Source organism: Pseudopipra pipra, chromosome 3 (assembly GCF_036250125.1).
Source record: "Pseudopipra pipra isolate bDixPip1 chromosome 3, bDixPip1.hap1, whole genome shotgun sequence".
Taxonomy (NCBI): domain Eukaryota; kingdom Metazoa; phylum Chordata; class Aves; order Passeriformes; family Pipridae; genus Pseudopipra; species Pseudopipra pipra.
The window spans coordinates 66,629,594-66,655,260 of NC_087551.1; the positions used below are offsets into that span (position 1 = coordinate 66,629,594).

The 25,667-nt window shown below is 37.0% G+C and overlaps 1 protein-coding gene across 2 annotated transcripts; it reads left to right on the forward strand.

The window, feature by feature from the left end:
• Window positions 1-23,979, forward strand: GOPC (golgi associated PDZ and coiled-coil motif containing). Of its 2 annotated transcripts, XM_064649689.1 has the most exons (9): window positions 1-400; window positions 13,402-13,566; window positions 16,048-16,071; window positions 19,352-19,527; window positions 19,805-19,970; window positions 21,186-21,281; window positions 22,037-22,201; window positions 22,875-23,055; window positions 23,552-23,979. In XM_064649689.1, the coding sequence occupies exons 1-9, from the start codon at window positions 131-133 to the stop codon at window positions 23,668-23,670; spliced, it is 1,362 nt and encodes a 453-aa protein (XP_064505759.1). In that variant the 5' UTR covers window positions 1-130; the 3' UTR covers window positions 23,671-23,979. The 2 variants fall into 2 exon arrangements, with proteins under 2 accessions (XP_064505759.1, XP_064505760.1); XM_064649690.1 differs by lacking the exon at window positions 16,048-16,071 and having other exon boundaries at window positions 46-400.
• The last annotated feature ends 1,688 nt before the right edge of the window (window positions 23,980-25,667 follow it).

Consider the following 25,667-nt stretch of genomic DNA (forward strand, 5'->3'; position numbering starts at 1 on the left):
GCGCTCCCTGCGTGGCTGCTCCGGGAGCAGCGCCGGGAGCGGGACCGGGAGCGGCGAGTCCTGAGGGGCGGGAGCGGCTGCGGCGGGGCAGTGCCGTGCGAAGGCAGGGGGCGGCAGCGGCAACGGTGGAATGTCAGCGGCGGGCGGTGGTCCCTGCGGTCCGGGCGCGGCCGGGCCGGCCCCGGGCGGCGGCGGCGTGTCCATGTTCCGCTGGCTGGAGGTGCTGGAGAAGGAGTTCGACAAGGCGTTCGTGGACGTGGACCTGCTGCTGGGCGAGATCGACCCCGACCAGGCCGACATCACGTACGAGGGGCGGCAGAAGATGACGAGCCTGAGCTCGTGTTTCGCGCAGCTCTGCCACAAGGCTCAGACCGTGTCCCAGATCAACCACAAGCTGGAGGTGAGCGGGATGCGGGGCCGGGGCGCATCCCCGGGGGTGCCCGGGGAGGGGACCGAGCCGTGCCCCAGGGCAGCGAGAGCCCGGCCGGGTTTCTTCCTGCCCCTTCCCTGCGAGCGACTGGAGAGGATGAACCAGGCCCCGTGCTTTAGGATTCGGGCCTGGCCGTGACGATCCTCCCTCTGGGTTTGGTTGTTCCAGCGCGGGCATGGAGCAGTGCGTGCCAAAGGAGTTCTCTTGGATGTGGAAAACAGGAGTCTTGAGCAACAGATGCTGCTAACTTGTCTGCTGTTGGCATTGAGTCCCTGGTGAGCCGAGATGAGAGGACGCAGTCTCAAGCTGTGCCAGGCAACGTTTGGGCTGGACATTAGGAAGAATTTCTTCGTGGGAAGGGCTGTTTAGACATTGGAATCGGCTGCCCGGGGAGATGGTGGAGTCACCATCCCTGGGGATGTTTAAGGAAAGACTGGACGTGGCACTTTGTTGCCATGGTCTAGTTGACAGAGTGGTGTTTGGTCATAGCTTGGACTCAATCTAGAGGTCCTAGTGGATTCTGTGAATTTGGGAAGCCTTTTTTAAAAAGGGGACAAAGACAAGATCGAGGTGCTTAAAGCTTAGTCTCAGTAGTCAAAATGAGGACATTGTTCCTCCTTACAAGTAAAGAAAACATAAAAATGGACTGGGGATGGACTTTGACAGGTCCTCTTGTCCCTTCACACTACAAAGCAGATCAAACAGCTCTCTGCCAAGCTTAGTGACTGAAGATATTAGCAGAGGTCACACGTTCTGTCAGAAGAATAGTAACTGTCCTTCCTGTTGGAAAGTTTTCTTCCTGCCTGATCCAGAGTTTCAGTCGGGGTGGGAAGAAAGAAGCACCAGACAGAGCCAAGCTGTCTGGTGCTGATGCTGCTGAGAGGCAGGGTCCTTTGGCTTGTGCAAGAACTGGAGTGCTCTGGAAGGAGATTCTTGGAAACTTTGTGGTCATTTTATATCTGTCCAATCTAATCATCTTTGGTTTAGTAAGTGTTGTCGTTTGTCTCGACCTTAACAGGCAGGAATATGAACTGCCTGCTTGTCTTTCAGTAACATATTAGAAGACTGTTGATGTTTCTTCCTCAGTTACCTTTTCCCTGGGCTAAAGCCCTCTAGTTTCTTCAGTATCTGTTGGAGGCCATACTTTTTAAAGCTTTATTTATTGTTCTACTAGCTTGTAAGTATATAGGAGTAAGGGGGGAAATTCTGAGAAACCATGAAGATACGTGCTTTGTAAGAGCTTCAATAGACAGAATTCCATTCTTTCATTTTTTTGTGTCACACGTATTATAATAAAGGAATTCTAGAGTCTTCAAGCAGTCTTCTGAAGGGATGCCTTTCAGTAGGAAGTAAAGTAAGTAGATTGGCTTTGATTTTACTCAGGTTTCTTCCTGGTATGAAGACATTGTAATGGGAAAGAGGTTTAGAATATTTCAGAGTAGAGCAAAGAATTGGTTAAACTAGGATTTTTTTTAATCACATTCTTTATTTCAGCAGAATGCTTACTGTGGTGATGTTTATGTTCTTTGTCTTTATGTTGCATATATATACACTATCAACCTATACTGTAGGCTTAATTGTATAAGTGTAGTAAAATAAGATTTGTGAGTAGATAGATAATCAGTGTTTATTGCATATTATGCGGGGATGGCGGGTTTTGTGTACAGACCTGTAAACCAGGTGAGTTTTCAGGATATTTTAAGAGAATGGATTGGTGCTTGGTGCTTGGTAAATATTTCTTTGAAAGGTTGTTTCAAGCTTAAATGTTTTTAAAAGAAATTATATAACTCAGATCCTGAAAGATTTTGTATCTTTAAGAAATTATCAGGGGCACCTAAGGAACTGAAGATCTATACCTAAATCGCATGAGTTGAAGAGCAAAGGAGCACAGTTGTTAATAATTAGCATAATTATTGTGTATATCTGTGTCTATGAGGTAACTGTTTGATAAAAATGATACTGCTGGTCTAGAGTGAATGCTTTTGAAGTGAATAAAAAGTCTTTTATTTTGTGGAATATTTTTATTACTAGGAGTAATATTAGGCCTTATACATATAAAGGAGGTTTTTTCTTTCAAGTAGACCTTTAGAAGATTTTAGTATTGCCTTGAAGGTTGCTAATTTTAGGACTTCATGTTTATTGAAGTCATAAACTTGAAATGAAAGCTGCCATTGAAAATCTCCAAAAGATGGAGCTGCTCTGTTTAAAGTGAGTGTCTTGTCTTTTCATGTGCACAGATGTCTAGTGGAAAGCCACAGTGTCCAACATGAAGGGTACAGTGACGTATTCTGAAAGAAATCACTAACGTTAATACTGGAGCTTAGGGTGTGATCAGTGTTTTGTTTTTTTTTTATAATGCAAGTTACTGTATTTAATGTAAGTTTTAAGATTGTGGTCATTTCTTAATAACCCACAAGTGTAGTTTTATACTACTTGTACTTTTTATACAAAGCTTTCATCACATTCGTAAAAATGTCATCACTGATGAGTTTACTTAGGTACAAACACTTATTCAAGCCAATAAGATCCATCTTCAGAAATACGCCTCTGTTTGAATTAAAATAATACTTTGACTGAAGCTAAGTTTGATTAAACTTACTCTTGCAGCTGCATTTGCCTGATCTTGTCTTACTGAATGACTGATACTATTTCATAAAGAAAAATAACAAAAAATTATGAATATTGTTCTATTGTTTGTGGATTCCATTTCCTTGACCAAAATTGTTGGGTCTTATTATAATATTACAGGCAAGAATAAAGAAATGCAGTTCAGGCTTTAATTTATCCACTTTATCAGCTTAATATGCATTCTCTGGTTCGTACAATTGGTTTTAAGAGGCACAGCTTAGTTTGGTGGATGGAAGCTCCTGCTGTAGGACTTTTCAAAAAAGTTTTTGCCATCTTGGTGTACACCTACTGCTAGAGAGTTGAATCCGGATAAAATACTGTATGAGGGATGTTCCTGAATAGTGAAAGATGTGTTCCAGGAACATGGTAGTTTCCAAAGAGGCAGCCATATGTTGGCAATTCAGGGGTAAGTTATTTTTAGCAGGAGCCTGAAGGTATGGCAGATGCACGGGGGATGTATGCAAATAAATTTACTGGTGCATTAGGTTGGTGAAAGTTCATAAACATACTACTGTGCTAATAACATTTGCAGTCTTAAATTAAACTAGTGGTGTGACAGGGAAGGAGGACTTGTTTTCATGATTTTGCTCCTGGTCACAGTAGGACAAAGTTGAATTAAGTAGCTTATCAAAGCTTAAAAAAGTGTTAGGCAATAGAAGCCACTGTCCTTTCTGAGATCAGCTTCACTATGAAAAAATAGCGAAGTGTATCTTGATGGAGGACAGTCAGGGCCTCAGGCTTTTAGAACAAAAGGAGATGACAGCTATTTTAAAGGAGATTTTTTGTGGTGCTCTGTCACTTGGAAAGCCGTATAAATCAGCAGATGCAGGCTGGGAGTCAGTGTGTGAGATTTCAGTAGGTATTTAATTGAGAAGCAGTTAACAGGCTTTTGGTTTTCCTGTTTGACTGTGACTTGACTATGGCGTTGTCTGAATGTCCATTTCCAAAAGTTCCGTGTAGTGCAGTACTGTAGAAATAAAGTTAGTAGGTCAATGTGCCAGTGAAGACTGAGCTTGACTTTAAATCTGGCACTTTGCCAATCTGATTCTGCAATTTTAAATGAACAAGCTAGAAAGGAATGTCTGATGGAGCACACCCTGTATCTTGGCAGTTGCGTTAAGACAATATGCATGCTGAAGTTAAAGAAAATATATATGTCTAAGAAGTTAATTGCCTGTGTACTTTTATGTCTGTGATTAACTTGGAATCAGCAGGTTTAGAGGAACATATTTCTATAAGCTGAATTCTTCTGTAAATAACTCCTTGCTGTTTCAGCTAAAGCATATGTAGAATAATGTAGGTAATATATATGTGTATATATATAAAAATTATATATAAACCCTCCCAATGGCAAACTGAAAAAGCTAGATGTAGGTGGCTTTGTGTGTGTGATGACTTTTCATACAGTGTGTGAGTCTGTCTTACAGGGCACACTGCAGAGCTGTAGTCCTGCTTTGTTGTTTGATAGTACTTCTTAAACCAAGGTAGGACCTTTCACCTTCTTCGGAAGGTCTGTTTGGATTTTTTTCACCCTCTCCCCTTTATCTTGCACTGAGAAACTCACTTGTTGAAGATCAAGATATTTCTTTGCTCCATATGAAATATGCATATAAAACTGGGAGCATAGTTGCAAGAACTTGTTTAATTTTTTTCACATTTCATTAATATTTCTAGTATTTAGGGAGGTGTTATTTTATTGATTGTACTTTTGACTCTTAGTACTTTTTCTCTTTTGGATAGAATCTGTTGGTACTGGACATAGTGTGGTTTTTTGAAAAAACCACAAAAATGATATTTGATCCAGCTTATTTTATATCCTAAAATGTGAACAGTTTTCACATATTCAGGAAGTGGAAATATGGATTTATATGCATTTTCCAGTTGGTTTATATGCTAAATTGTCATTAGTTTGATACATATAACTTTTATCAGAATAATTAAGCTCTTTTAAAGAGGTCACCTCTACTTAATTCATATTTTCCTGTATCAGAAGCCCTGGAATTCTATGCAAGTTGAACTAGCTTACTTCATTTTCAGTCTGCATTTAGAAAGGGTTTTCCTTTTCTCTCTCTCATTTGTTGGGAGTTGCCAAAAAGAAATTGAGAGGGAACCAGCATTGTAGTTTATATTTCATAGTTTTATTTCCTGAATTACACTGCATAGCTAGTATGGCTTTCAAAATAATGACGGTAATAAAACCACCAACATGGTTTCTAAGAACAGATTTGTGTCTTCTTAATAAACAATCAGAAGCATGGGCAACCTGACAAAAAAAGTCTTTGTGAGGCAGTCAGAAATTTGTCACTGGTAGTGAAGTGTACAAGTAGTGATTAAAAAAAAAGTAATTTGTGCTTCTGTAAGTAGGTGTAAACAGAATGAAACAGTCAAATACAAAGTAAAACAGTAGCAAGAAACAGTACCTAAAGCAAAGTGAAAACGGTAAGAGATTGCTGCAGTAACAGGTATTTTAATGATAGAGCTGAAAAAGGTCAGTGACTGGTGTATAAATGGTGGTTGATGTATCCATTTTTGTAAATGGAAACCAAATTCTTAAGATGCTCTACATGTAGTATTATGATTATCTTTTAATTGTTGGGAGGAAAAGTGTGCAAACAATTATGTGTCCAAAACTAATCTTCAGCAGAGAAGATAAAAAAGGAGGAATGTTGTTTTGCATCCTTTTAATTTGCTGACCGGTCTTTTGAATGTTTTGTCAGGACCAGAATAGAATCTAAGAAACAGAGAGGTTAATTTGTCTCATGTGCTTTGTAATCTGTATGAGATATAATAAAAGTGGATTAAATTTATTTACAGTTCATTTGCGTCTTCAATGTCATACACTGCATTTTTACCAAGACTACTTACATAGCTATGCTACTGTAACTGTAATGTTTATTTAGGGAATCAGTAATCATCAATTTTGTCATTCATGTTCTTATTAGCCACACGATAAAGAGCATTTTATTAAATTTAAAGCTTTAGCTAAAAATTTAAGTCATGTGTCCTTTTTGGGGTCATAATAAAAATGAAATAAAAACTTTTAATATAATTTAAAAATTTGTCAGTACAGTCTTTTCAAATAATTTCTTGAAACATCGGCATCATTGACAAGTGGTAAGCATTATGTTAAAACTGGGGGGGATTTATCATCAAAAATTATGGCTCCTAAGTGAATCATCTATTCAGAAACATTTTGGACAGTGCTGTCACATTGTTTAGTTTTGCAAGGAGCACAGTGAGATTTATAGGGCTCTGATCTGTTTCATGGTTTCTTATTCAAAACAGTCCATTAAACTTAGTAGGGATGTGTGAGAAATTGCAGCAAATGTTGCTTAGCAGACAGGAAGAACCAAATAGTCAAGACTGAGGAAGGGTAGAGTGTTCTTGTCTTTTGGAGAGCTGTAGACAAAGTGGTGAAGTGATGCTGGTGAGATAATGGAGACAGTCCTTTTTTGTAGCAGTTAGAGAAACATAATCATTAAGAGCTTCAGCTGCTTCCCATCAGGGGGCTGATGCAAAGTTAGAGTTCCCCCTGAAAACTTGGTAGTAGGTGGGTTGTGTGGTTTATAACTGTGCACAGGAGGCTTTGTTGTTGTTGAACCAATGCCACTTGGGTGTCTGTGAGTGTGTTTAGGCCTCAGGCTGTAAGAGCTGCAGCTGTCACATCCTGAAAAATTGTTTTCTGTCCTGCATTTGTCTAATGTTATGGGAACACTTAGGAATAATGATTTTGTTGTTTGTAAAGCATAATTAGGGATTTTTTTTAATTTAAATGACATTTCTGTCTTTAAAAAAATGCCCCCAGAATGAAATGTTAGGCAAATATGCTAGTGTCATATCTTGATATTTATATTGCTTTTTTGTGCATATATGGGGGCATAAGCATTGTAGTATGCTCTGTTGGGTTTCATGATCCCAGATCCTGCAGCCTCTATATCGGAAAGGTAATAGTCCTGATCAGGAGTCAATGTTGAAATGTATAAACATGTATGTTGGTAAACGTTTTGGAGTCAGGTGTAGATTACATGAGGACATTCTTCTGAAGAAGTAAAACCATCTCATTTACTTGATTTGTCTGTGAATTTTGGTTTGATGCCTTGGCAAGATTGATAGGGATTTGTCCTGTAAAATTAGCTATTAAAAATATGTGTATATATAGTGGAGGTATTTTATTAGTAACAGAATCAAGGGAGCTTGGAAATCTTGTGCCCTGCTGATTTGTGGGGAGTGATTTGTCCTAATGGAAGTGTTGAGCACTTTCTCAAGTCACTAAAACCTTCTGATTCAGGCACTCCCCGTTCTCTCCCATGATCTGCGAGTTTCCACGTCACAGCATCCTTTGCCTTTTCATCTACCTATGTTTTTTGGTTAGTTGGCTGGACACAGAGAGCAGCTCAGTCTCAAGATCAGAACTGCACTTGTGCTGCACCACCAGGCTGTTGCCTCCTGTCTCTGGGTAGATTAAACAAATTAGCTGAAGATCTGACTCGTCCCACTTTTCCTTCTGTGAGGGCACTAGTCCCTCACTCTTTACTACTAGCAGCTGTTTTGTGCAAAACTTGTATGTTGTAGGAACTTCAATCATACACACCTTTACCTCTTTAACAGCTTGGTTTGAATCTTGAAAATTAATTCAGTTCAAGAGGGAAGGAAGGCAAAATGGGGAGAAATGTAGACATAGAGATAAAATGATGGCACTAGACTGTCTTGTTTAGGTAAATAAGAAATTCTGAAATTAAGTGCTGGCATTGAGAGATTATATGGTGGGAAAAATAATCTTTCGCTTTAGAAAGACAGTTTTCAGACCTTTATGAGTTTAGAAGGCTTGATATGAGAATGATTTAGGTGGACTCTGAAGGCCTGAAATTAAACGAAAACTTTAAAGGCATTTGATGAGTGTTCAGCTTATGACTTTTAGTCACTGGAGGCTGGGAATATGATGGATAATTTTGTATGTGTATTTCTTTTCTTTGCTGAAAAATATGAGTTTTCTAATACGTGGATTATGCTTAGTCTTTTTTTGAGCTAGAAATTCATATACCAAAAAATGCATTCGTTACACTTTGAGGGATTTCAGGTCTTCCTCTCATTTTTAATTGGTGTGGTGAATAATGCCACTGTGTTGCTATTCAGGCCTATGGCCCACCTTTCCAATTCAGTTTGGCTGTATTTTGAGTTCTCTTCTCTGGGAAATGGATAAGTCATAGGTTGATTTTGTATCTATTAGCTCAAAGAAAACTCTTGTCCATACTGCAGAAATTCTTGCAGTGATAGCTCAGAAAATGAAAAAGCTTTCCCCAAAAACAGTCATCATTTTATCTAATGATGCCATCTCTCAGTTTGCCTCTCACCCCTTGCAGCTGGTTTCCCTTTCAGTAGTGAGGGTTTGTTTCCTGTTGACATGACCTGTTAGTCATCATCATCCCACTCTCTTACGTTTACTCTGTTTCTGTGTTCCCTCTGATGCTTTATATCTAAAGAGGTTGTGGTATTGCTGTATCTTAGTGCCTCATTCAAGCAGTGATGGGTATGAGCAGTAAGTTGTGGTTTTAGCTGCCATCTATCTGCTTCCTGTTGTGCACTTCTACACACACATAGCTCTGCATTTGTGCTTCTCTTTATCTTACATTTTTTCTTCGTTTCCTTCACTTATTTACATTGTAAATTGTTCAGGACAAGGTCACATTTTTAATCTTTTCAATGTATAAAGTTATTATATGATCTTTGAGTGTATCTCTGAGATCTTACAGAAATAAATAATTTTGGTTAGTTATTCTAATGCTCACTTTTCTATGAAAAGTATACAGGTGACTAAATGAGTATTTTTTCTGAGAGTTCAGACTATGATATGAAAAAATTATATGATATGTTATAAACTAATGGGAAATACAAAATACTTGTTAAATGACAAAGTATGCCCCAAAACTGAGTAAATATTTAGTTAGCCTTTCAAAACTCTTTTTCTGGTGTCATCTGTACGTTAGATTGTTTGGAAGATAAATACTGAGTTGTACTATTTGGTGAATTTGACTAAGATCTTCAGTTTACTCAAATATAGACTTTCATGTGGAATTTAGAAATAGCTTGTGCGATAATTTGAAGCAGTAGCTCTTTCTGAAATACCCTGTGTTTACTAGTACTTTGTGGAGGAGAAGGAAAACCAGGCTTTTCTCCCTGCACCACAGACAGATCAGATCACTCTTAAAGGTTAGTTTGTTGTGTTTGTTTTTTTATTCTGAACAGTGAGGAGAAAAAAGGTAAGAAACCAAGAAGCATGTCTTGTGTACTTGACAGTGTATGGACTAGGGACAATAAGTACAAAGAATTAACAGTAATGTGTTTAATAATTATTGATAAATTAGGGAACAAGCTTGAATGAGGTACTTAGGAATAAGTGATGTCAGTAATGCTGTTCTTTTTTTGGTTAATGTTTTCCATGCTGACTCGTTTACATAACTTCTCTGAGTTCTCAGTTAGCAGGCAGTGCTTAACTGAAGCATTTTTCAGAGCACTTCAGGAAAAGTTGTCCATGACAAGAGAGGTGGGGAAAGCGGAGAATTGAAACGAGCCTGACTTCCTTTAATAACTAAGAAACTTGCTTATTTTCTAGTTGACTTCAGTAAGTTTTGGCTTCTGTTGTAAGGTCCAGACCAGAACTTCCTATTGCCATTGGCACCGAGTTCCAGTTACAGATCTTAGTCAGAGGAAAATATCCATGACTTCAGTGAGTCAGAGACAGATGAGCATATCTCAAAAGGCATTGACTTTACCAACATATGTCAGAATAAAAGGAAAAAAAGAGCTGTGCAAATTCTATCTCTCATGTCCTGTGTCCTTGATTCATCTAGGTCTAGGTGTAGGTTTTCATGATTAAATCCTAGTTCCATGAACCACAGTCCTGTTGTACTATTAGCTGCATGTTGGCTGGGGCATAGACACAAATGAGTTAGCAGGTGTAACCTTGCAGTGTGGTACTTGCTAATGAGTGATAAGTACTAATCTGCACAGTTGGATACTGCCCAGAAGAGTTCCATTTTTGGCTGAATCAGCAAGTTACAGTTAAAGGGATGTTATGAAAGTAAACACACTACCTTCTCTTCACCCTCTGCCCCTTATTGTTCCCCAAGGAAAGTTTATGTTCTCTGTTTGTTGTTTGATGGCTTTTCCTGAACGCTCTTGACCCTGAAACTCAATGGTCTCCTGTGACTGGGTGTTTGTTACTTCTGCCCACAGCTGACTTCTCTGCAAATTCTAGAGCAGTTGCATGTGACCATCAATATACGTGACATTTCTCTTCGACAGTCTTATTGGAGAATACATCCAAAAAAGCTGCCAGTGAAGGATTAGTACAGTTGCTTGTGCAACATTAATTTATCCTTGTGTTTATACAAATTGAAATATTAAAATTGTATTATTTGGGACCATCTTTTCCTGTAGAACCCTTGCCTCCTGCAGTGAATGATGCTCTAGGAAGGAATGGCCTTACTGATAGTTCTTGTTCGTGCTCGTCATTTCCTCTGCTGTCTCTGCCCCCTGTCTGGTTTTTACTGAGTAGCTTCCAAAATTGAATATAGAGCTGTTGAATTTCCAGCAGTCTTTCCATATGTTTCCTTTATAACAAATTGAGGGAATTTGGGTAAAAAATTGTGCTAGTAAGAGTAAAATAAAGGAAAATTAAATGAGCTGGCCAAGCAGAGAATGACGAGACTTCTGTGAAATAATATAAAGATTTGTCAGCCTTCATAGAAGTGATCACAGGATTTGAAACCAGCTTTGCTGTGTTTGCATTTTGGAATGTCTCCTGTGTCTGCATCTGTACCTGGGGATAGATTTGTGACTTTTCACAATGTGTAAACAGATTATTTCCATGATGTATGCTCATACTATTTCTCATTTTGCTCTCTTTATTTTCTTCTCTTTATTTATGAAGGCTTTCCAGTACCTGAAGGGAGCCTACAAGAAAGATGGAGAGAGACTTTACAAGAGCATGTAGAGACAGGACAGGGGTGAATGGTTTCAAACTGAGAGACAGTAGGTTTAGATTAGATATTAGGAAGAATTTCTTTCCTGTGAGGGTGGTGGGACACTGGAACAGGTTACCCAGAGAAGTTGTAGATGCCCCATCCCTTAAAGTGTTTAAAGCCAGGTTGGATGGAGCTCTGAGCAGTTGGTCTAGTGCGAGGTGTCCTTGTCCATGGCAGACTGGTTGGAACTAGAGGATCTGTACAATCCCTTTCATACCAGGCCATTTTATGATAAAAACAGCAGGACATGAATTTAAACCATAGGTCATATACAGAGTACAATTTTTATTTTTTATTATGAGTTTGACAGTCTTTTTGTGATACTTTTGGAGCATCATTCATGCCACAAAACTGGTAGCTGTCATTGGTCTTTGTAATTTGCACAGGGAAATAAATTTATTTCTTTTTTCCCTCACCAGAACTCTGATTTGTCTGCCATTCTCTACTAAGTGAGGCTGGACATATTAAACTGCTCTAATTTATCTGTTCTGCCACTTTGCCCTTCTACGGGTATTTTGAATTAGAACAGATGAGAGAGTGTGTTTACATGTATAAAAAAAGCAATAAAAGTCAGTATGTGAGCTGTAAGTACCTGTTAGAAAGGAGGAAGACGTTAGTGGTCTTTTTTTTTTTTTTTTGAGTAGAAGTGATATGTACCTTATGTAATAATAACAAAATACTCTTATTCAGAAAGTATGACTGGGACAAACTGTGCCTTCATTATTAAAGTCTTCGTTGTCTGCTCTGTACCATATCATTACCTTTTATGCCAGTGATATTTTCTTTTGATACATTAGTTCAGGTGTGTGTCTGCTTTTGTTGGAGGGTAGATAATCCACAGCAGAGAGACTGTAACCATGGCTCGTCACTGGGGAAAACAGTGCAGTTTTATAAGTAACCCATTTCTCTGAAACTATTTGGCTATGTGATATTTAAAGTATCATCTTTCTGTAGAAGGCAATTTCTGCTTTGGAGTTCTGCAAGGGTTTACAAATTTTCCAAGTTTTTTTGTCATTCTGGCAGTTGGAAGGTGGAAATGCATGCAGCTCCATTCCTTGGCAAAAAGTAAATGCTAGCCTGGTTTGTTGAGGCTCCACCTAAACGTGGGAAGGGAGATGTTTTTGTCGGCAGCAGCAAACTGGAGATTGGCTTGACCCATCTCATCAAATTGCACTTTAATTTGGGTGCTCTGAATCACCTCTGGAAAAGCCTACTTATGTCTGAATTACTCTGGAAGCTTAAGGAGGCTGTCCCTTTAAGTTATGTACCTAATGTTAGACCCAGTAAGTACTCCCTACTGATAGTCAAATCCTTCCTGCTTTTTTTTCATTAACTGATACAGACATTTTATAGCAGTGATTTATGTAGTTGAATGGGGTGAGCATTGCAACTTGCAACTTGATATTCATTGTGAATTTGAACATTAGTATAATGTTGTTATAATACCCTGCTTTAATATGAGAGGGCTTTTTTTTAGAGTTAGTGGCTTTTCCTTTTTGCTCTTCAGTTCCAAAGTTTTTGGTAGCAAAAATATGCTCTGGGAATTTAGCTAAAAATCCCCTGAAATTGTATTTGGGAGTGGTTTTTTTGGTAAGTAGTAGCTTTAAATCTCATATATATTTATCTTGTCTTATAAAATGCTAATTGAACTTGAGGATAAAAGCAACTCGGTAAACTTGTTCTTTTATTCCAGATATAAACCCTACATGAAAACTGGTTTTAAAATGTTTCGAAACCACTTTTTCAAGAGTTACTAGCTGTTTTTTGTTTTCTACATGTCCATTCTAGGGGCATGCTAATTTGTGGCTTCTGGTTTACCCACCTAATTTGCTGTTTCAGTTAAGCTGTTGATAATAGATCAATTGTAAATAAGATTATTTGATTTCAGCATTGCATAAATAAATGCCATTTTGCTTTGATCAATATTTTTCATTAAGATTTAATAATATTACAGTTTAAAATTGTGTTTACATTGGTACGGTTGTACACCCTACATAGGTTTAATGCCATTTCCCTGTTTTGGAGTGGACATCAGCATCACATGCCATTGTCTGCATGAGGAAGAACTCAGCTGTTGTTGCTTTTGGCAGTAGGGCCGTTTGATGCTGCTTTTGTGGGTAAATTAATTTTGTGGCAGTTGGGGAGAAAATTCTGCAAATGATCCAGTGCTTAGGTTGGGCTACAGAGGAAGAGCGTGTGCTCTTAGCTGTATACACCATGTATAACATGCATGTACCAACAAATGATGTGTTATGTATCATAGTTCTGGTGACTCTGTTTAGTCATTGCTCATTACTATGATGGATTATATCTTCACAGGCACAGTTAGTTGATCTGAAGTCTGAACTGACAGAAACGCAGGCGGAGAAAGCAGTGTTGGAAAAGGAAGTGCATGATCAGCTTTTGCAACTCCATGCTGTTCAGCTTCAGCTACATGCCAAGACTGGTCAGAATGTTGATTCTGGGGCTATTAAGGCAAAACTGGTGAGTGTGGTGGCTTAAATCTAGGATTATATTGTTCTTTTCCCTCTCTTGACTGAATTTTTTCACTGGAAGGTGTTAATAAGCTGATTACAGATTTTCATGTTGAAAATGTTAACTTTTTCTTTTTTAAGTAATATTTATGGTTGGTTGTTAGTAACCATTAAAAACAACATAAATAATGTCAGAATAAAGAATTAGAATTTAAGAAGTTGTTTTTACATAGTGGTTTTTTAAAGTAAAATAAGAAAATATGTTGGTGATTTATAGAGCTTTTCTGGAGACTGAAGTTGCCAAAGATAATAGTTTCCAATAAACAGACACAACCAAATTTTCACAGATTTGCAAAAGCCTAAAGTGAGATAAGTTAACTGTTTTTATTGTAATAACAGTCTGATAAGAGTAAGAATGGGATTGGTTTGCCATGCAGAAAGAGAGAGAGAGTAGATGGCATCACAGTCCTCTCTCTGTGGTCATTCTTTCTCTTTAAGAGTGCTGTGAATGCATGGATGGTGCAGTTACTACATGCAGCAGACTGTTGTAAAAGAACTCAGTAAACCACTGATAATTCTGTACAATATGTTTTTTAGAAACTCAGTCCTTTTGCGAAGCACACCAAAAGTTAACAATAATTAATCTGTGCAATTAGTTGGCACTGACTGGTAGCCAGAGCCTAGTCTGCCTTGTTACTACCACAGCACAAATTCAGGCTCTAACACTAAGACTTTGTAAATTAGAAAAGTAACACAGTGTTATAGAGATATGTTTTCTAACTGTTGGCACGAATCCAAGTCTATCTCTGACTGTTTCTAAAATTGCTTCACAGTTGGGTTGCAAATACCTAGTCACAGTATATGTGGAATATTAGATACTTCTGCTATTTTGTCCTGTTAATTAATGTACAGTAAAACACAGTAATAGACTATAAGGCTTAAAGGATGTCTAGGCTAATCACTGAATAACAGCAGTAACCCAAATTCTTCTATTTCAGATCCAAAAGCTGTAATTGAATCTTCTTAGGGCTACACGCTTGTATATTCAGTATAAGAATAACATTTTCTGGATTGTCTGTACATAATTTATTCTGTACTGATTTATAGCTTAAGTATGATGAAATTTATTTAGAGCTGTTAATAATTCTTATGGGTTTGTAAATAAACATTACTTAAATAAATTGTAAATAAGCATTTTGTAAGTGTTAGGCTACAGGTTTACATGTAGCAAAATTTTAAGTCAACACATCACTGTGAGTAAATTTTATTAGTTAGACTTAACTTTTGAGTGACATGGAGAGTAATACTCTTAACCTTTTTGTTTCTCTTTACCTTGTTATAAACAATTTCTAAAGATATATTAAATCTGTTGACAGCAGTTTTCTTCCCACAGGTGACAATAAATACATTTTACTCTACATAGTTTCAGATTTTATCTGTGCTGAAGTTGAATTTTGTTAACAGCTTAGACTGATGTTCTCTCCTTAATTTCCCTTAGTTTTTCCTTTTTATAAATATCAGAACTAGTCTTTAGAGTTTGCTTTACTTTACCTTTAGGGAATCCATAGTTATGGACAGAACCTCAACTTTAAACTCTTCAAGATAAAGCAAGCTGTAAAGGTCTGTGAAGGTAGAACAAGCAAAACTGAGGCTGCTGAAATAAGAATAAAATGGGAATTGTGATATTTGGGTAAATAAAAACTGTTGTACTGACCTTCTGGCAGTCAGAAAGCCTCTGAGGGCAAAGAAGGACTGTGTCAACAGAATATGTAATGGGGAAATAAAGTTCTGTACTACTTGACTTCCTGCTTTCTTTGAGAGACAGACACTCTTCTTTTGTATGTAGACTCTTAGCATAAATGTATACGCTGTAATCTATAAATTTGTACCTAGTGGTGAACTAAGACATTTCAAAATGTTTATATTGCTAAGCAGTTGATGACATTATGTAGTCTAGGCTGAATCCATTTTTAGGAGTGGTGAATCTCACTCCAATGACAGTAACACCTTCTTTTTAAAAAATATACAATTGCCTAGTTGAATTTTCTTCTCGAGTTTTGCAGTTGATATACCTTTTCTGATACTTCTTGCTGTCCTTTGTGTCCCTCTTGTAACACATATTTTGTTATTCCTTCTGAAAGGAAAAAATCTGTTATCTGCATAACAGATGTTATAGTGCAGAATGGTTTTTTGTGATACCTTCATGTATATTGCATTACCTCACTATTCTATATAGAGAAACTTGGTATTTTAGGAGAAAATATTGGTTTTAATGCTACAATAAGGCTAAGCTTTTGATAACTTCTACTGCAAAATACCAAAATTGTTGCTAAATACAGTTGTAGCAGAGTGCTTGTTCTTTATGCCTTCTAATAAAATATACAGTCTGCTGGTGAATGTCTTTTGGGGTAAATAATTTATGTTGTTGCATTTTCTTGAAGTTTCTGTTGCCTTTTTCTCTAATTATGAAACTCTTTTCTTCTGTCTTAAGTCTGTCCTTTCTGTGGATGAAATGGTAAGTATGCTGATTGCCAATTTTTCTTTATGTTTAAGCAGTGCTTTTGTTTTGTGCAACAACTTATATGCTTGTTGGCCTCAGAAACTGGCAAAACAGATCTGGCTTGTTCTTTCCTCCTAACAGTTGGCAAGATGCTGTGTAAAGAATTTCCTTTGCATTTTAAATTTCTTTTCTAGATGTGGTGCCCTCTTTCCTAAGTCTATATATGTTTTATTTATTATTGCTACAGCTAATTTGAGGTGATATCTGGAAGCTTGACGTTGTGAAAGATTGTCCTGGCAGTATCTCAAAAAATGTGTTATACAATTTCTAAAGCATAAACACTGTACACATCTGTGAGTGTAATCTGAAGTATTTTGCATGTTGTATGTAAAAAAATCCTGTCAACTTTTCCTTTTTTTCCCCTTTTCTCTATTCTTTTTATGGGCCTGATTTAATATGATGTACTGTCTTGTGTAACAGCCAAAAGCATATAAACACGATAATACATAGATAAGAAGACAAAGTGAAGCAAAGGTGACTTTTATCTTTCGGTTGTTCTCAGTGATAGACTTGAAAGGTTTTTAAAAAGTGTTTCCACTTTTATTATCTTATATACTTTATTATCATTACTCAGTATTTGCTTTTTGAAAAGCCATGGGATAGCTGGTAGCTGTAAGCTTTGATCTTCAACCTTGCAGTTGCATTTTTGGTTTAGTTTTTTTTTTATATTACCAACAGAAAATATGTTTTCTATTTTCAGAACCTGTGCCATACTATCAACACTAGAAAACATGAAACTATTCTGTAACTTCTTTGATTTTTTGGAACATTTTTGGGACTTTTGTCACATCTCCTGACATTCAAAACGAGATATGTTCTTTCAGTACATCGTCAGAGATTCCGTATTGCAAACCTTTTTATTTTTTTTATTTTTTTTTTAAATTCATGTGGTGATCAGTTGGAGACAGTCCAGAAAAGAATGGCTTCTGGGTGTGAAGCCATTTCCACCTCAGTCATAGAACACTAGTTGTAGTAATGGGGAAAATAGCAAGAAAATACTTCTACGGGATTGCACTGTTACTTGTATTTTAGGTCTAACATTTAAAATGCATGACTAAAAGTGATTCTACTTAGAAATGTAACATTGGCTTTCTGTTTGAATTTAATTTAAATAACAAACCAAATTCAGAGAAAATCAATGGAAAATTTCAGTCCTGATGAGAGTGTGTAAGCTGGATACTTTGTATAAATACAGTAAAATGCGCTGCATGGAATTTGCTCGTGTTATCAAATATCTTGGATTGCTTGAACAATTCAATTTTCTGAAGCAGGTTGGAATATGTCTGTCTTAAATTCTAGTCTTTAGCTTTTTATATTTGTCAAATAAAAGACATTCTAAAAGTCAGTATGTGTACAAACAGGGAGCCTATCCTGTTTAGAACACCTTGGTGTGATATTGGCAATATGTACATAGTGAACAGGGGCACTGTACCTGTATATGGACTTTGCAGCTACTGTAAAACAGGTGTTATATCTGAACTGTGACCCTTCTCACTGCCAGGGTGTGTGGCAGAGACAGCACAGCATGGTTGCACTCTTGAATTCTGGTAATTGCCCTTTGGCCACTGGCAGTAGCTGTGAATTAAAGCCCAAGACCAAAATAATAGTAGAAAGAATTGGTATAATCTTCAGAACTCCTATTCTTGAAAGGTAGATTAGTGAAAATTCTTGGCTTAGGAGTGATCCTGCAGTTCAGAAAGAGATTTGCTGAAGAGAGTCATTCTCACAAGACAAACCTCAACTCAAAGACCAGAGACCATAAGTGGCTTTGTGTGACTTGTTTTCTAATGTGCATATGGGAATGACAGGAAGTGAAATGCAAATTTCAAGCAGTCTTTGTGCTGCTCCTACTGAGCACTATGCTAGGCTAACACGTACATGGGTGTTCTCTATTCATCTGTCTAACCTGATACAAGTATTTAACAGCTGAGAGAGATAGTAGAGTCCGTCAAATTCAGAGTTGACTTTCTGGCAAATAGCTATAAATGCTTACATGTATCTATTGTAAAAATAACTCTGGGAGGACCAACCTTGCATAATTTCTCAAATGTGGTAATATTGACTATATTAGTGGTTTATATCCAGGCTTGGGACAGTGAATATCATATTCACAATTTGACGACAGATTTGTCTTGCCAGTTCTGTAAAATTTTGTATCTGTCCTGTTGCTTCTTTAGTAGCACTTCCTGGTTTTATTTGCTTAACAATGTAATTGATACAAGCACAGAGAAGAGTTTTTTTGGGTACTCTAAATGTCTTCAAAAATGCATTATGGTGAAATTAGTTTTTATTGTTGTTTGAGTTGTCAGCCATTTTTTAAAGGAAACAGTATTAGACCCTGTGTCTCTTCCATTTTCCTGTTTCCTATTTGGGGTGAGGGGGTTTCCTCTCCTTGTAAAAGCAATTCAGAGCAAGATATGAAGATACAAGTAATCAAACGGGCTCTCCTTAAAGTAGATTTTGTAGATTAGCAATCTGAGCATACTAATTCCTTTTGCTCCAGTGCCCTAGGTATCGGAAAAGGTAATAACTATGCCGTTTCTGTACATTTGGGATGGAGCACTGTGGGACTAATTTATGTTTCCATAATTCCTTTTTCAGAGGGCAGGGCTTAAAGTGTGATTTTAGTGTGGGTTTTGTTTTTGTTTAGTTTGTTTTGGTTTTTTTAACAAAACTATTTTGCACTAATTTTCCCTTAAGTTTGTCAGGGTGGGCATCTTTATGTGTAGAATCTCTGGCATTATTTATGTGGTCTTCAGACTCTAATTTGGAAATGTCTCTGGCTGGACATTTCTCAGTTGTTTGCATGAAAAGAGTTGTCATTTTAAGGACACATGGTGTTATTAAACGTTTCCTTGACGTAATCATCATCATCATCAAATAGTTAAAGAATGTGGTCAAATTGAAATATTAAGTGGCTTTATAGATACCCTTTAATTTTAAAAATAGTATTCTTTACCTTTGAATCTTCCATTTGCAAGACAGTAAAAAGTAAGGATGATATTTAGTCTACTTAAATTTTGCCAGCTTTTTATAGAATAGTATGCAAACCACTAGCTGTAGTGCCAGTCCATGCTTTTTTTTTTTTTTTTACTGCATGCATATCTTGTACGCAGGAGAATAATTTCAGTTTGTGTGTGCAGAAACAGTAAGTGCTCTTTCATTATTAACTTGGATAAAGGCTTTTCAACGTATTTTTCCTTTTTTTTTTTTTTCTCTTTTTGCTGTTGTAAAGGAGAGAGAACTTGAAGCTAACAAGAAAGAAAAAGTGAAAGAAGCTCAGCTGGAAGCTGAGGTGAAGTTGCTGAGGAAGGAGAATGAAGCCCTTCGTAGACACATAGCGGTGCTTCAGGCTGAGGTTTATGGAGCAAGACTAGCAGCCAAGTATTTAGATAAGGAGCTAGCTGGAAGGTATGTGAAGTCAATCTGCGTCCCTTAGCACGAGATGTTCTTTGTTGCTGTTTTCTTCCTTTGCATCCCCAGAGGCAGGTTCAAAGTTAAGACTAAGTAAGAAAAGTCTCATATTTCCAGTTAATTGAACAAAAGGTAGCAATAAAATCCCCACAGTTCTTGCAGTAGTTGCTGCGTGACTATGTGCTGTAGCCACGTGAAGTGTATGAGTCGTACAATGCATTGATTTTTTGGTTGTAATACAGCATCTTGTTTTACTCTCTTTGTCACTCTGTAGGGTCCAGCAGATTCAGTTACTGGGCCGAGATATGAAAGGACCCGCTCATGACAAGCTGTGGAATCAGCTTGAAGCAGAAATACACCTTCACCGTCACAAAACTGTTATTAGAGCGTGTCGAGGTCGGAATGATCTAAAACGACCAATGCAAGCACCACCAGGCCATGTAAGTTGAAAAGATAAGCCATTCCTCCAGGATTTCCACCATTTGTGGGAAACAGACACAAGTTACTTCATCTTTGTGATTGTTTTCACTTTGATATTGTGTTCTTTCAAATGTCACTTGTAAATGCATAATTCTTCTGTATGCTGAGGGACAGTTCCATGCTGAATAGTGTGTCCCTATAGATGACAGGAAAGATGATACAATTCCTTTGACTTACCTGGGAACACCCAGTCCTTCTGAAAACTGAGCCTCTGCTATGTGTGTTTATAAATATAAATTTAACAGTATAATTTTGTAACCTGGGTTTCGAAATGTGGAGCTAACTTACTTACAAAAAACAAGAATAACATTTTTAGGATTAGATTAAACTGAAGTCAATTTAAATTTTTTTTTTAAAGACCACATAAATTGACACTGTAAAATAATTGTTTGTTGGTATGTTTTTTCTTTCCTCATAAAGGTACTTTTTAAAACTAAACCTTTAAACAGCATTTCACTGTGGGTATCATAGAACTCACCCAATGTGGCACATGTCCTGTTAATCACCCCAGTGTTCAGTGCATAAACCCAAACGTTTTCAGGAAAGTGCTTTACTTTGATCTGTTCTGAATACCTTAGTTGGTCAGGTGGGTCTTACTTCTTATGTTCCTGATTGCATACAAAATATTGGCGGACAAATATGTGTGTGATTTTAAGAGTGTGCATAATGCTGTCAGTGACTTAACAAAAGCAAAAACCAATACTTTGATTTATTTAGTCTGGCATTTAGTTTTGTGTTCAATGGCTTTTGGTTTGGTTTGAGCAAGCAACCTCTTCTTTGGCACTTTTTTACCTCTTCTGTCATTTGGTTAGTTATAAGTTGAGTTTACATCATGTAACGTTTTAGCAGTGATCGGCATTTCTTCATGTAGTCCCTTTATATTTTTAGTATGTGGGTGATTTCCTTCTTTTGAAGTTAAGTTCTGTGTTGTGCATCATTCAGCACTAAAATAATTTAAATAATTACTCTCATCAGGGGTGCATGATGGAGAATCTTTTCTGATTTCATACTGTTTCTGTAACGGGGCACTGTAAGTTGTCCTGCCTGGAGCTAGCCTAAAACTCTGTTGCTCATCCAGTACCTGTATATAATTTAAAAAACCCAAAATGCTGCAACGCATCAGTTTTTGGTTCACACATTCGTGTTCGTGCTATGTTTGTTTTTTATCAAACTAGGATCCTGATGCCTTAAAGAAGAGTCAAGGTGTTGGTCCAATCAGAAAAGTTTTGCTAGTTAAAGAAGACCATGAAGGCTTAGGAATTTCAATCACAGTAAATATTTGCATTTATTTTCTATGACACTGAAGTCCTACTTCTGTAAAATATGTGGATCAGTAAATGTATTGTTAGAACATATGAAAAAAACATACAAAAATTCATAGCTATGGTCATAGAACTTGAAGACACATTTTGATAGATTAGAGAATAGATAATTGCTACTTTATGTCTAACTTATTATTTTGAGGTTTAAGGTATAGACACTTGCCATTGGTGAATTTCAGGTGTGGTAAGTGTGTAGAAGAGCAGAGGCAATCTAAGACCTGACTACCAGACCTTAGCTGTTGTGATTATAACCTTTTTTTTCTAAGTATCTGTGTTGGCATCTCATACCTAAAAAAAGCTGTATAAACTTTTTACAACAAATTTTAAAAATTTTGACTGTTATACTTGTATTCGAAATATGAATATTGTTTCTAACAAGTCAATATGGTGCCTGATAGGCTTTTTTTAATGAAGTTTTCAGCTTTTCATCAGCTTGTATATGAGTATATAGTGTTATTATTATTCAAAATTGCCTCCTTTGACTCTTTGAGTACATATTTGAAATATTCCATTCTGTTGTGAGGAGAAGAATTAAAGGAAGCATTGCATGTGTTCTTCTTAAAGATTCTTTTTGTCTGAAGAATGATTTCTAATTTTCTAAAATAGAAGTTGAAATAAGCACTTTAGGAGCAATTACCTGCATGTTGATTTTATGTTAAAGGGCATCTCAGTTTATTAAAATATACTTTTTTTTCCTTAAATAGGGTGGGAAGGAGCATGGTGTTCCAATACTGATCTCCGAAATCCATCCTGGGCAACCTGCTGATCGATGTGGAGGACTGCATGTTGGTGATGCTATTCTGGCAGTAAATGGAGTTAATCTAAGAGATGCCAAACATAAAGAAGCTGTAACTATTCTTTCCCAACAGGTCAGTTGGGACCTGTTATCCATAGGCACGTTTAGGTGCTTCTTGTGTTCTGCCTGTTGAATTACTTTGAATTTTTATGTTTACTGTTAAGCACAGTGTAATGCTAAGCTGCAGTGATTCCTGAGGCTGTGTCACCTTACATTTAATCCTCTTATGTCTTGCAATTTAAGGAGGAAAAATGCTGGGCCAGTACTGGTTCAGTTAAGCGCGTGTATTGGCTAATTCAGTTAGGCTGATGGAAATCAGTTTGTCACATTGCCCCACAGAAATAGTTCTTTAGTGACATACACTTCAGTCTTTTATGACTGAACAGCTCCAGCCAAACAGTGTTTCTTTGTGGTCTAGAATCTTCTTCCTGCCTCTTTCAGACGGTTAACAGGTCTGTTTAATTTAGCAGACGGCTTCCTCATTAGAAGTCACTGTTTGAAATATATTAGACTATATCTAAGAAATTCAGATAATTTTGTAAAAAAAAAAATACAGCTTAGCTATAGAGCTGTACTATTTTAGTCAGTAAAAGCTTAATTCAGATATGTGTCCAAAATACTCAACACAATTGCAAATGTGTTTACAATAGTAAAATGTATTTGTTTTAGTAACCTAGTTCATCTTGGTAATCCTATTAGGTAGCTGTGCAGTAGTAAGTAAATTTGTAATTTTCATTGCATTTCAGAGAGGTGAAATTGAATTTGAAGTAGTGTATGTTGCTCCAGAAGTTGATTCGGATGATGAAAATGTGGAATATGAGGATGAGAGTGGACACCGTTATCGTTTATACCTTGATGAATTGGAGGAAGGTGCAAATTCAAGTTCTAATAGGAAAGATGCAAATGTGGATGTCAAACCTTCACAAGGTAAACCTTCTAAAATGTGTTACATGCAGTTTAATTCTCAATATGCAAACCAATTTAGGGAAAACACTGGTTTTATATTCATTGTGAAATTAATCTACTGTTAATTCAATTAACCTACTCATAGACCGTCAGCTCTTCTGGTTGGTCCCTCACTCTTTGGCCTGGTTTACTTAGATACACCTGAATTAACTGAATTCATTTATGGATTTTTTTCATGGTCATTTTTTTCCAAAGGTTGAAATTCAAACTTATTCCTGTCTTTTCCTGCCTCTGGGAGTAGTAACACATAATGTTGTTGGCTTCATCAGATACAATTGTTAAGTTAGAGAGGTAAAGAAACAGTTCCTGTTTTCCTGACATACTACGTTCTGCTAAAAAACTGTTAGCTTTGAGTAGTCCTTTAAGCACGCTTTCTAGTTTCTGAAATAAGGATCACTGATTTGTCCTTCCCAATATTGCTTCACTTCCTTAAATAAACTTTCTTTTTATCTTGCAGTGTTTGATAAGAAGCCAAGTATCGATGGACATGAGAATGGAGACCTGGGAAATTCAGTTGAATGTTCATTAGAAGACACTGCACCCAAATTAGCCCATTCTGCTGAGTCTTTATCCTAAAAACAATCAATCAAACAAAAAAATCAACTGGACAAATCCCATCTTTGGGAGCAATTGATAATCAATACTGACTGCTTAAAGTTGCATATACTAGAGTAGGTTGTAAAAGGATGATTAAATGTCAAGAGAACTGTATTACTGTTGCCTGGAAAAAAGGCGGTTACCTCAGGGCTTCATTGTGAGCAATTCTAAATGTGGAAAACTGTCTTTTGCGTGACACACAGTAGTTACCTAACACATGGCATGTGAAATGGATTTCTTTTAATAATAAAAGAGTAATCCACCAAAGTGTGGGATTTCTAAAATTAATTAACCTCAATACACTCCACTTTTAGTCTCATTGATGTCCCTAAGGAAGTAGAATGGTATGTGGCCAGCTTCATTTTGACCCTTGGAGGTTTTAAAGGGACAACTGATGTTAAGTTTGGTGCTTAAACCGTAGAAGGATGAGGGGGGCAGATCAGAGCTTTTATTTGAGCAAAGACTATCAAAACCCAAATAGGCAGTGGGTTACTTGCTAATCATGATCTTTCAGCCCATGATAATTTTATGAGTGAGATTTTTGGAATTGTTGTTTTAATTTAAATTCACCACCATATTACAGGGTTCTAAAGGTGAAATTAGTTTAAAAATTACTCACAATTATGTGGGCCCTTTGGTATTTTTTTTCTGAGCATCGTCAATGTAGTGTTTGGTTTTGAATGGATATGGTTACTGCTAATGGAGTTGGTCATTATTAGCTTTACCTTATGAAATGCTCAGTGCTTTTGATAGGTACTGAACATATTAATTCCACATTAAAATAATCCTTAAAGAAGTGGAAGTTGAGTGCACAGTACTTTACAGAAGGTGCTCAGAATGATACTGTGTCTGGCCCTATCCGTGTCCTATTAACTTAAAATTGTTTTACTGTTGAAACAAAATGTTACTACCTTTGTGAGAGCAGCGTATCTTAAAATCGTTTTTGATTGATGTACATCTAAAGGCCCATGACAGGGCTGCAGACAGCAATGTTGAGGACAGTGTCTTGACCAGTTTCTCATACTCCATTTGTAGATCTGTTGGTGAAGTGCAGAACACTCCACAAACAAGCTCTACATTGTCATCGCACTTATTATTTCAGCATGCAGTGCTGTGTTTCCTGCCCGTTTCTCTGCGGGCTGTGGAACTGTAATGTGAAAAGATTTTGTACATTGAAAGAGGAACTAACATGAAAAGACATCTTTGCAAGTGTTACTGTGTAGGATGTACATACATAAGAAAAAAACTCAAAGGCCTTTAGAGTAACATCAACTAATCTTATGTTCTAAATTGTGATGTAGAACACAGTTACTTTGTCTCTCCTAGGAGCACTATATATATATATATGTTTATAGAAAAAGCCTAAAAATGTATATACTTTATTAAAAGATTTTGCTATTTATAAATCCCTTAACTTCGCTATTTACACGATAGTTTTGTGTGTGTATACGTGCGTGCATCATTTCCACTTACTCAGTGGAATAACATTATTTGGTTCATTTTTTATAATAGTCTTTGTCATACAGCATACTGTTGAAGGTTTTTAAAATAGTCAAGGCTGTACAGTTTTCACTGAACAGAAACTAGTATTTAAAAATAAAGTTGTGTGAAGAAGAAACAGGTCCCCAGGCATGTTTCTTTTTCTGAAGCTTCAAAAACTTGAGGACATGTTGGCTGTGTGTTAGCAGATGAATCCACTGCCAGAACTTTGCATTCAAATTTGTGTTTTTCCCACAGCTACTCAAGCAGAGTGCATTCTGAAACTGTATGTAGCCTGGAACATTCAATGTCCTCTCTGTCAGGAGGGATAGTTCAAAGCTAAGTAGTGGTCATTTTGTCCTTGAAAATCATGGCTTTATGGAATCTTGCTGCAATTCTTAGAAATTAGGCTTGTCCAACCAGTCGTGTAACTTTTTTAAAAGGCAGTAAGTTTGCCTGTATGGTTTCCCTTTATTTGAGGGAAAAGTGAAATTTTT

Bases quoted from the DNA above. Each gene is read 5' to 3' on its own strand.
- GOPC (XM_064649689.1), top strand. From the start codon at position 131: ATGTCAGCGGCGGGCGGTGGTCCCTGCGGTCCGGGCGCGGCCGGGCCG. The intron at 401-13,401 runs GTGAGCGGGATG...ATATCTTCACAG, and splicing joins AGATCAACCACAAGCTGGAG to GCACAGTTAGTTGATCTGAA. The intron at 13,567-16,047 runs GTGAGTGTGGTG...TTCTGTCTTAAG, and splicing joins GGGCTATTAAGGCAAAACTG to TCTGTCCTTTCTGTGGATGA.